This window comes from Podarcis bocagei (genome assembly GCF_964188305.1).
Source record: "Podarcis bocagei genome assembly, chromosome: 12".
NCBI classification, from domain to species: Eukaryota; Metazoa; Chordata; class Lepidosauria; order Squamata; family Lacertidae; genus Podarcis; species Podarcis bocagei.
Genome location: NC_138137.1, coordinates 29,198,782 through 29,211,079, shown reverse-complemented (window position 1 = coordinate 29,211,079; position 12,298 = coordinate 29,198,782). Strand labels below are relative to the sequence as shown.

The 12,298-nt window shown below is 42.3% G+C and overlaps 1 protein-coding gene across 2 annotated transcripts in view; it reads right to left on the bottom strand.

Annotated features, from left to right (window-relative positions):
* Positions 1–11,904, bottom strand: part of AGMO (alkylglycerol monooxygenase) — a 125,955-nt gene extending 114,051 nt beyond the window's left edge. Inside the window, exons 1-2 of one of the 2 annotated variants that reach the window (XM_081164736.1) lie at positions 11,368–11,904; positions 6,687–6,814 (exon numbers count right to left, since the gene is read on the bottom strand). In XM_081164736.1, coding sequence (XP_081020862.1) covers positions 6,687–6,814; positions 11,368–11,502 — 263 coding nt within the window. In that variant the 5' untranslated portion in view covers positions 11,503–11,904. The remainder of the gene's footprint in view (positions 1–6,686; positions 6,815–11,367) is intronic. The other variant, XM_081164737.1, reaches the window with a different exon arrangement.
* Positions 11,905–12,298: the final 394 nt, after the last annotated feature.

Here is a 12,298-nt window from a genome sequence, read left to right as displayed (position 1 = left end):
ATTGTTGCTTGACTCCATGCCTTTCAGAATCTATCAAGGATCCATTCAGTCTCGTGTGCTATTTAACATCATATGAAACTATTGGACACAGTCATATGGGGACTTGGAGGGTGGTGTTATCAGTATACCTATGATACGCAGCTCTCTCTTTCCATTCCTTCAGAATCAGAAAAGGCTGTGTTGGACAAGTATGTGGAGGCAGTGACAAATGAGGCATATAAAGCTCTAAATGGCTTGGGACCCAAGTGCCTAAAATATTCCTCTCAACCATTTCAAACCCCACAATCAACAAGTGAGGCCTTTTTGGCAGTGCTGCCACCTGCACTACTCAGTTGCATCACTTTTTCAGTGATAGTTCCCCATTTGTGGAATGCCCTCCCTATTGAGTTGTAGGTCTCCATCATTACTAATGCTCAGGAGGAATTTGAAAACATTTCAGTATTTGGTGGCTGAAGAATACTGCTCCTCCCTGAGATCATTTGATGGAGTACTTTTTAAACTGTAATTGTTTTTAGAATGTTTTAACTGAATAATAAAGTTTTTGTTTTTAACTTGCGGATCTGTTTTCCACCCAGGGCTCCTTCAGGAGGAAACACAGGATATAAATTCAGTAAATAAATAAATATTGTAGAAAAACAGTGAAAGAACACTTGCTGAAGCAATAAACACAAATTCATAAGGAATGCAAAAAAGGTGAAGATAAATTATTCAAAATCAAATCAACAGGGCCCTATGAAGATGAATCTACAGAAGCAATGGCCCAATGAGCAGAGGCAACATTAAAGAGTCAAAAACAAGACAAATAAGTGCAGTCAGCATATTAGATTGCTGCTACTGTGGTGCTGGAGGCTTAAGCTGACCCAAAATTACCTGTAAGGCTCTGCGCACCTGATTCCTCTAGCTACAAAGAATCACTATGATCAAAGTGTGTTAACACTAAACTATTATTTGGGAAATGCATTGGCAACGTTTCCTGGTTACAGTTCCAAAAGCCAAAAAGAATTCAAAAAGAGTATGAGAGGACCCTCTTTCACCTCTGGCTGTCATAGTCCACCTGTGCCTCACTCATAGCCCTCCAACAGCTGTCCTGATTTTCCACTCAAGATATCTGTTTAACTTCACTTTGGCAGTTGATGGACCGAGAATTTCCATGCAACTTTCAATGGTAGGTGAACCTGCCATTTTCTAAGGCAAAACACCTGGAAGATGTTTAATTTTCATAAGAGTCCTGTTCTTCAGATATTGTTAAAGATGATTTTATATGACCAACCATATTTTTACAATTTATAGCATGCGGCATTTGCAAGTCTTAGCTTAAATTCTTAATCATACAGACAACTGGCGAGAAGAGAACCAATGCTAGTCTAAAGGGAACAAAAAAAGTATTCTCAACATCATTTCACTGCCCAGGAAATGAAAAAAAGGGGGGGGGATCCAGCAACACCATGTTATCATTTATTGGCCACTATCCAGTGAATAGTTACATGGACTTAAGCCCTACTGAATCAAAAGGGCTTAAGAGTGCCTGACTCTGTGTTGGATTGTGGCCACTGGATACTGTTTTCTCACTTTGGCCTTGTTAATAAAAGAAATGTAATGCTTTTGCAGCATATCCAGAAATATGAACAGATACGTTTCCTCCATTTTTATGAACTTTCATTTTGCCCTTGAGTCCTTTTTTCCATGGGTTGTAGCCAGAGTGTAAAATTCAGACTAACTGCAAAGAAATGATTTTGTTTTGGTTTTAAAAGTCACGCAAGTAAATTCTGCATATTTTTCATTCATCATTGGATTACAACAAAATGAAACATAATAGCTAAAATTGTAAGAATAATTGATTGTATCACAAAAAGCATCAGCAGTTACTTATATTTTTTTGTATAATATTTTATGAAAGTCATCAACCTAGCAGTTATTTAATGCTTACTCTTTCCCCCCCCAAAAACAAAAAACCTTCCACTCCCCCCTTCAATGAGGGTTTCAAGAAAAAAATGAAGGCTAATTAAGCTGATTATTTATCTGGAACTAAGCTCCTTTGCGTAAATGGCACTTGCTCCAAGTAAGATGATTATAATCAGAAGCTCTGACAAATTTTCATTGCAAAATAGTAGGAAAATTCACTAACATTGGCTTTAATTTCTACCTATTTTGGAGTAATGTAGCCTTATATGCAATTCTGCAAAAGGTTAGATAAATAATGTGTTAAAAATCCATAAATTGCTGTCTAGTTTTGTGGAATAAAGGAAAGGAAGCTACTAGGAAACGCTGGATCTTCAAAGACTAAAATCAAGTAGATATGACACAAATAAAATATGAGATAGGAAATCCAAGGGTCGCCAACCTTTTTGGATTAAGTGTGCACATTGTGAATCTTGTATCTGCTGTGGAGCACAAAATGGCTGCCATGGAGAGCATGGAATAACACAAAATTAGAAAGACAGCCACCCTTTATCACCTTATGCTTACCATGAGCAGCTACGTATGTTCTGCTGGTTCTGATTATGGAGTGAAATCTCGCTCTTGCTCTCTCTCGCTCGCTCTCTCTCTCTCTCTCTCTCTCTCTCTCACACACACACACACACAAACACAAACACACTGTTCTTGTCTAATAACAACAGGCAGCATTCCTCAGCGCAAGGGAAATATTTATTTAATAAAATGTATACAGCACTTGATTGTAAAAAACAAACAAACCTCAAGGTGGTTTACAAAGATACAAGCTGGCCACACCACCCTTATTTCACAGAAATTGCTGAGAAGTCACCCGCACACACCGTAACTAAGTCTACAGACTTCAAAATTGTAATTTACATTTCTCAATGGGAAAACGACTAGAAAAAGTAAAACAACAAGATTTCCTAATGTTTTCTCTACGAAAAAGGAGGGAGAAGCAGCAGCCTTTGGAAACCTCAGGTTGAAAAAGGAAAAGAGCTTGCCTGCAATCTGAAATCCCCTTTTTATTTTTTGGACAGTTGCCAGCTCTCGAGCTGACAACCAATTTATTACTCTGTCAACCAACTTATTAGAGTTGACACAAATCGAGTTGAAATATGCTTGACATGCTAGAGTCAAGGCTTTTTCTCCCTTTTCACACTCCAATACAAAGCCAAACTTTCCGCAAGGTGGCGGAAAGGGGAAGGAAGGAGTGGGCGTTCTATTCCCTGACTTCGCTCAGGAAGGCAAATATGATCCACTTCTACCCTCAATATGCAAAACTGGCTATGAAGTAACCTTAGGCTAAGAGCAATTCACAAAAATGGCAGAGTTTTGAATATTATTAGCAGAGCCTAGTAAACGCTTGCTTATTGTTATTTTAAATCTGTGCTGTTTCCCTTAAAAATAAAGAAAAGCTCCAACCAACACAAAAACATGTACCATTGTTTTCAATGGTCAGTGTATAAAGAATTGCAGCCCTTATAGGTTAAATGACTTTCAGCTATTTAAAAAATGAATATGAAACAGCTGCATAATTTTAAAGGTTATCAACAAAGGAAGATGTAGAATCACACATAATAAAAATTCCAATAGGAATTTCCCCTCTTTTTGTAGTCAATACAGTGTGGAGAGCTATATTAAGTTGACAGGATTAACTTGTTCTGGTTTTAGGAATGGAAATCTTCATTGCAGGCATGGCTAAAAAGAAACAATATTAAGTGTACAGCCTAAATACAAAAGTATATTGGCAAACCAACTGAAAGGTATTTTCTGATACTTCATTGCAGGCTGCAATCCTATATTTTTCCATGGAAGTTCATTCCTTTCAAATAAATAAGGTGAGTTTAGGATCTGAATATAAGAAAATATATACATAAACACTTCACATATACCAAAATGTTATTGTGAACATTTACTTGTAGTTTCATGGGGGGAAATGAACCAATATAAGAAATAGTGCATTAACTGTAGGTGATATTCATATCTAGCATATATATACCGGTAGTTATTTCCGGAGAAATGAGTATTGTTTTGCTTGGTTCACTGAAAACTTTTCAAGATTTTAGGCAAGTTTTATTTGTAAGTTATTTTTTAGTGTCAAGTTTTTCAGAACCATCTACTTACAGAAGGGAACAGCTCCATTGAGTTCAGTGAGACTTATTCCCAAGAACTGAGCTTTAATGTTTCAATCCCGTTTCCATTTCTAAAGTGATTTTTAAAAAGTTTAAAGCTTTACATTTACATGAATTTTAAATGTCTCTTAAATTATCCTTAAGCAACTTACTATTCTTGTTTTCATTCAATTCTTACTTGGAAGTAAGTCCCACTGTGTCCAATAGACCTTACTTACTAAAAGTTTTTAGGATTGCAGCCGCAATACTCTTCCTCCTTTTAAGAGAATTTAAAAGTTGCATTACATACTTAAATTTTAAAATCCCTGGCTTCAAATTTCTTCACAGCAACTAAAAAGGTATTCTTATTATATGTCTGAAGATCTGTTCCAACTACAGGTTTGATGTATTGCAAGTCACCATTTTAATACTAATCACATGCTTTGCAAGGAAGTGGGAAACTTTCTCCTGTTAGCCGAGAAGATGAAAATTAGTCCCTAGGAGAGGATATCATCAATAGTGCGTTAATCTAACCCTCAGCTGTTAATGATTTACACTACTATTTCCCCAGATACAGTGAGCTCTGCTGAAATATTATTTTAACAGTTTCAGTCAAACTTCCTTACTATGTATTTGTTGGGGGGGGAGGCTGCCTGAAGCTCTAATGGAAGGAACTTACTATTTTTTTTGTTTGCTTGCTTTTTAGGATAAAAAATGACAAAGGAATGTTTTAATTTTTAATCCTGTTAGCTTTTCCCCTCTGCTATTCATAACTCATCTAGAACAATGGATAATGTTTGGTCAACTGTTTAATAAAGGGATGGGGAACTTCTGGTCCTCCAGATGTTGCTGGACTACAACTACCATGATCCCTAACCATTGGCCATGCTGGCTGGGGCTGAAGGAAGCTGGAGTCCAACTGCAGGGCCATAGGTTCCATGTACCAAACTATGACTTGTGCTTACCAAGCACAAATCAATTTGCTGGTTCAGATGTAAAGTCAAGTATGAACTAAAGTAGTCGTACCTAATTTTACCAAAGCATGCAAGGGAAGCAGGATGTGGAACATGCGCAGAGGAAGGCAACCAAGATGATCAAGGGTCTGGAAATCAAGCCTTAGGAGGAATGGTTGAGGGAGCTGGGGATGTTAACATTACTGTATTTTAATATTTTGTTGAAAGCCGCCCAGAGTGGCTGGGGAAGCCCAGCCAGATGGGCAGGGTATAAATAATAAATTATTATTAGTATTATTATTAACCTGGAAAATAGGAGGCTGAGAAGAGAAATGATAGTCATCTTCAAATGTTTAAAGAGTTGTCACACATGGAAGGGGCAACAAGCTTGTTTCCTCCTGCTCCGGAGACTAGGAACCAAACCAATGGATTCAAGTTACAAGAAAGATTCTAACTAACCATCAGGACTTTCTGACAATAAGACCTGTTCGACAATGGAATGGATTCCTTCAGAAAGCTTTCAGCACGTGCCAGAACTGCATTACTGTTGGTGCATGCTTTATTTCTAGAGCGAGACCATCCCAGAAGTCAATACCATCACAGCGAAATCCCTCTTCATCATTAATGCCAGATGGATGTCTGCAGGCTGTGCCCCAACAGGAGGCCTCTGTGAATGAACTTAGTGACTGGACAGATATGTGTTGGAGAACGTGTTTGCTCAGATAACCCAGGCCCTAATTATTTAGGGTCTTTTAAGTTAACATCTAAACCTTAAACTAGGGTCAGTTGCAAATCTGGACACTGGCGTAGTTCTGTTAACAATTACATGGCCATGGCAAGACACATCACTCAGCAACCCAGCAGCTGCATTCTGCACCTTCAAATATTAAGGGAAGCCCCACATAGACTATTACAGTAATATAGTCTCAAGGATACCAATGCATGGTTCATTGTAGCCAAAGTTGATAAAAAGCAGTCCTCACCATTACAACCACAGGAACTTCCAGCAACAGTGATGGATCCCCCATGGCAGCCATTTTGTCTTATGCCATGTCCTCCACGATAGCCATGTTGTGACTGGCACTCACAGCACTTTCTCAAAATTCAAAATGTGCCCAATGGTCCAAAAAGGTTATCAACCCCTGATTTAAACTAGTCTATTTAGTCGTTTACAAATACTTTCAGATGCAGATGTGGAAAACCAGTTCCTGCAAAACTACGTATTGTATTAACAGCTGCATGCCTCAATGGCCTAGTTTGTATGTTACATTAACCCATAATAAAATAAACTTTGGTTTAATGTGCTCACTGCTTAAGCAGTAGGTGCTTTGATCCTTCCACACTCCTGGTGCTGCTGCGCTGCCAAGAAGCAAACCATGGTCTGGCTTAACATTACATTCAAACCCAGGCTCATTGTTGCTGTATGAGCAGTAGCCAAGGTCTGTTCTTAGCTTACAACAAGTGGAGAAGAATAAAACACAAGCCTAGCTTTGGAGGTAACACTGATTGTTTCCCTGCAGTGCAGTGGCAGCAGGAGGAGAAGCTAAATGCCTTCAATTTCACACTGCACTTTCACAACCAACCCAACCTACTATCTTTTTGGTCTTAGTGAAAGCTAGTATTTGCCACAGGTGATTATTTTCCCCTAAACATGAATCAGCCAAACCACGCAATTGAGAGGACTCACTCTGGAAGTCGAGACAGGATCCCTGCAGAGAGACTTGCTATGCTGTCATTGACCCGAGCTGATGATCCTTTCTGAGCCCACTTAACAATAAGCTCTAGGAAAATCAGGGTAATGAACCATGGAGTTGCCTAAAATGAAAAAGAAACACAAAAACAAGATAGTCAACAATAAAAGACGACAGAGTGCTTATTTTGTAGTAAAGATTTATTCTTGAAACCACATTACTTTTGCTATCATCGCATCTGCATATTGTAGTTTTGCAGGAATATTGCTGTTGGTTGATTTTTTTATTTTGTATTGCATCAAAAACTCAGTAACAATGTATTTTCAGTACAGACAATTCACACATATAGCTGAGTCATCAAGAGACAGGAGATCAAGTGAAGTTTGTCTGAAGGTGTGAAACCAATCCTAACTTGAACACGACATTTATGAAGAAAATTGTATTTTAAAAACATATGAACTTTCAAGAAAATATAGGTATTGTATTCTTCTGACCGATCCATGAAATTAGTGTGTGTGTGTGTGTGTGTGTGTGTGTGTGTATGTGTGTGTGTGTGTGTGTGTGTGTGTGTGTATATATATACATATACACACACACACACACACACACACACACACACATATATATATATATATATATATATATATATATATGCAGGTTTTGGTGTCTTCGGGTGTCTTCCCGTGTAAGAGTTGGGGTGTCTAGGCGACGTTTCGACGAGGTCTCACTCGTCATCTTCAGGCTGGTGCTTTCGGCTTCTTGTTACTGGAACAGAGCAGGATTTCTTGAGTGATATTCTGAGTACCACTTAGGAATATCACTCAAGAAATCACTCAAGATATCCCTCAAGTAATTAATGAACAAAAGAAGAAAAGAAAAGGCACACTAACCTGGAAACTTCCTCTCTGCCCAGAACGTTGGAGGCTATACACCACACCCCCTCAACAGTATTTATAGGAACTCAAACACTGAGATCCTGCTCTGTTCCAGTAACAAGAAGCCGAAAGCACCAGCCTGAAGATGACGAGTGAGACCTCGTCGAAACGTCGCCTAGACACCCCAACTCTTACACGGGAAGACACCCGAAGACACCAAAACCTGCATTCCTGTACCCGTGAAAATCTACGAAAGCATATATATATATATATATATATATATATATATATACACACATACACACACACACACACAACTTGTATGAAAAATACCATTTTGCACGGTGAAAGGGAAACTGAAAATTGCCTTCTGGGAAATTTCACCATTGTTACATTGAGTAAGTCTGCCCTTGCTTCTGTTTTACACTGTTAAAAACTCCTCTGAAGCAAAAGACTTTCTCAGTGTATTGTTTCTGAATCAACTGTATTTCGAGCTGGTAGCTCTACTACACAGTTATTCCACACTGCAAGCTATACTGATGAGGCTGAGTAGACTCGGGGATCTAATTTTCCATAAAAGTTCATAGCAGATGTAGAATTTATGTTCCCAGATCCAAATCTCATTCTAGCACTTTTCACATGTGGGGGTGAGGAGAGGATCACACATGACGCTATCACTCCCAACCGCCACACACTCAATAAAATGTGTGTGTAGATCCTACAATTAATATATATCACATTTTCTAGTGACCAAGAACCCTGGAAAAGCAGGTTTGAATTTACAAATAGGCAATTAATCCAGCTCACCCACTGTAGCAGCAGCTTTCCAAGATCTCGGACAGGGAACTTTCCCAAGCCTTTACCCTTTAAGATTTTGTGTTCTCCTCCTATCACAGAGAAACTGAATCCCCATTGCAGAATGCCATTCCAGAACTAGGACTGGGATAGATAATGATATAGTGAGATGAGAGAGCAAGCTATCTGGTGAGTGGGGATGGATGGGAAGAACACTACCTTCTCCCAGTCATCAGATCAACCTGCAGGGGGATGAGGCAAGGCAGATGAAGTCTGCCTGCGTGTTGCATGTGCATGACAGAGAACACCTGCATGTGACCACTCTTTCTTCTCTGTGCCTGCTGTATGTGTGTGTGCAGTGCAGTGTATATGTGTACACACACGTGTGCTGCCCATGAAGCCCTTTGAAATGATAGCCTCCATTCTTCATACATCTCTTGGGCCAAAGAATGTTAGCTACCACAACTTTAAGTAACTATGTCAGGAACTAGAGACATTCATGTAAACCATGTGTTCTACCACTATGGGGTCTATAGTCCTTTCCAATCTGAAAAGTGCTTCTGTTTCAGTGCAACAATAGTACATAAAAGTGCAACTGTATATGTATATACAGCAAAAAAACATTCCTTCCCAGCTGGAGACATAATTGCAAACCAATAGTCTGATCCTATGGGTGGGCTAGTCCTATTCAACTAACTTTTATTTAGAGCAGACGCACTGAAATTAATGGTCATGACTTAGGCCCATTAATTTCAGTGGGTCTACTCCAAGTAAAGATTAAAGGTAAAGGTAAAGGTACCCCTGCCCGTACGGGCCAGTCGTGTCCGACTCTAGGGTTGTGCGCCCATCTCACTTAAGAGGCCGGGGCCAGCGCTGTCCGGAGACACTTCCGGGTCACGTGGCCAGCGTGACAAAGCTGCATCTGGCGAGCCAGCGCAGCACACGGAAATGCCATTTACCTTCCCGCCAGTAAGCGGTCCCTATTTATCTACTTGCACCCGGGGGTGCTTTCGAACTGCTAGGTTGGCAGGCGCTGGGACCAAGCAAATCATTGAATTCAATGAGACTTGCCCAGGTATGTGTGCTTATTGTGGGAGCCTGGGTGCTCCACTTTACTCAGGCTTTTGACACTTGAGATATAAATATTTTAGTACCTACCTTATTTCTGTGCTTGTAAGTTGTTTTAAAGTATTTTTAATGTTGTGTTTTAATTGTTGTAGCCCATTCTGGGACCTTGGGGTAAAGGCCAGGTAAACAGTAAAATATACTTTCCCCCCAGCATTCACCCAACACTTGGTATTAAAATGCCAGTCCATATTTGTTTCCCCTTTTTATTTGGGCTTCCTCAGAATTTCCTGTATTATTCTTATTGAAACCTGGTGCCAACCAGCTCCCTGCAACGTTAAGCTCCATTTCAGGCCACAGTCAGGGCCAGGAAGACAGGAAGCTGCCTTAGGCCCAGTCAGAACAGTGGGCTGCCTAGCATGGGCGAAGCTATTGAAAAGCATTGAAAGTACTCAATCAACTGAGGTTTTCCCCCAACCAACCTACCAAAGCGTGCCCTCCATACTGGGGTGTGTGTGTGTGTATTTTTTTTACCTGTGATTTCCCCACAAAACATCATCAACTTTAGAGGGTGACCTGACTGTCTTCCCCAACAAAAATCCTGGCTACCCCCATGCTGCCTATATCAGTATTGTCTGCCCTGGTCCAAGGTTTCAGACGTGGGAGTCTCTCCCAGTCCCTACCTGGAGATGCTGAGGACTGAACCTAGGGCCTTTTTACATACAAAGTGTGTACCATAGGCAGGGTTGCCAACTTGAATAAAATACTGGGGGGAGGCAGGTAATCCCCACCCCGAAAAATATATAAGGCACCATACGAACAGCAATGCCAAGGGCTTTTTTCCCAGTGGGCGCCATTTTTTCTGGTGGGCGCCATTGTCATTCTAAGGGAACAAGGGAGAAATCTGGCCCTTCTTTTTCTAGGAAAATGGTGCTGGCGATGTCCATTAATTGGAGTGGGGGGCTCAAATATTTGATTGGGGGCAAAGACACCCCGGCCCCCTGGCTCCTAGGGCCCCATGTGATAGGAATTTTGAGGTCTTAGATATATGGCAATGTTCATAAGCGTACCAACCAAGCACGTGCATAGATCAGCACAGGAAGACCGACCTGGAACCATTTTGATTCCTAAACTGAGCAAATGTTTTCTCTGCAAGGTCCAAGTGGGAAACCTCCCATTGTCTCTTTCCTCACAAATCCTGTCTCAAGGGCACATTTAAGATATGAATTGGGTGTGAGCCTGTGACCTGGCCCACTAAGTATTTAACATTACGAAAGACAAATTTCAAATTTCTGTTTTAGACCGCCTTTTCTGTGATGTAGGTATGATGTATCTGAGGGGTGGTCTTAGATTACACCCCTTCCGTGATGTATGTATGATGTTTCTGGGGGTGGTCTTGATCTACAGGGTGGCAATTTCAAAAGTCTTTATAAGGCCTTGCGCGCCATTGTTCTGGGTCCTCCTCCTTTCCTGCGGGTGAGGAGAGCACCCTGTTGCATCAGATCAATAAAGATCAAGCTTACTAGCTGCTTTGCTTCTCAATATTCTCTGGTTGGCCTCTGTTATCTTCTCCTACCAATAGGGAACCTATGTAAGGACTCTATATGGGCTCTTCGATACCCCATAAGGGGAAAAGGGCAATTTTTGTTTACAACACCCAGGGCTGCCCCACAAGAAACAGAACAGCTCCGCCAACACTTCCCCCCCAAAGAGCCTTTGTTTTCTCCTCACCCCAGAGGTAAAACTCAACCCTGGGCTTCTCTATGGCAGCCCAAGAGCCCTTTCCACGACGTGTGTTCCACAGCCCAAAGCACAGGTTGCTTCCTTGGGGTTCGTGCATAGTTGGGGGGGAGGGAGGAGATGGGTCGCAGTAAAACCCCCTCAGGTAAAAAAGCCAAGCGAGGCCGAGGCCGCCGCCTCCTCCGAGCTGCGCTTGGCTCACCTGGTCCGTGTAATCGGGCACCTCCTCGACGGCGCAGAAGGAGCTCTCGTTGGGCGTGAGGGCGTAGAAGAGGCCGCGGAGCTGCTGGGAGGCGGGGAGCGCCCGCTGAGGGGCGGCGGGCGAAGAAGCCGCCATGGCTTGGCTGCGCTCGCCTTGTTTGTGCAGCTGCTGCTGACAACGACGCCGACCGCCTTTTTTCCCCCTCCTGAGGAGAGGCGCGAGCCCAAGGCGAAGAGCAGAGAGGATATTAGCCCGGCGCTCCCTTCTTAGGGGAAAGTTCAACTTATCGGGGGTGGGGAGGAGAGAGAGAGCGAGAGCAGCGCTCGCTCTGTCTCTCCTCGCTAGCCTTTGGGGTTAGTTTCAAGGCCGCGGCCGGCGCGCTGCCAGCCCGGGCCCTGCGCCAGCCGTTTAGGCAAACAACCTGAGGGAAGTAGATCGATGAGCTGCGCGAGTTAAGCGAGCTCTGCGGCTTCTGGAAGCAGGGCTGCGGCGGGTGACCCATAAGTTGAGGAGCGGCTCTCGAACCACCGCCACGGCCTCCTCCTCGCCTCAGGGTCTCTCGTGACGAAAGTTGGCCGCCACCCTCGCTTTCCCCTCCGGCGTAACTAGGCACGCTTATCTGACACACCTGAACAACTTTGCAGGCTGCTTTTCTTATCCTCGCAGCATCAGCATCACTTTTTGTTCTGCCACCCAGGCTGGCCTTCCAGGAACATAATTCTACTTCTTTGGCGATCGCTCCTAGCCGAGTAAGATTGTCTTCCATGGAAACAGTCTTAACAGTGAGTCTGTGACTGACTGTTGAGGCCAATTCTGATCCACACGTCCTTCCACAGTGGGGACATAGGTTTCTGGGTGGGAGTTGATCAGGGTGAGGGTTTGCCAAATGTGCCTTCCTCTTAGCTTGTTTCTCCTTCTCGCCCTGAGTTTG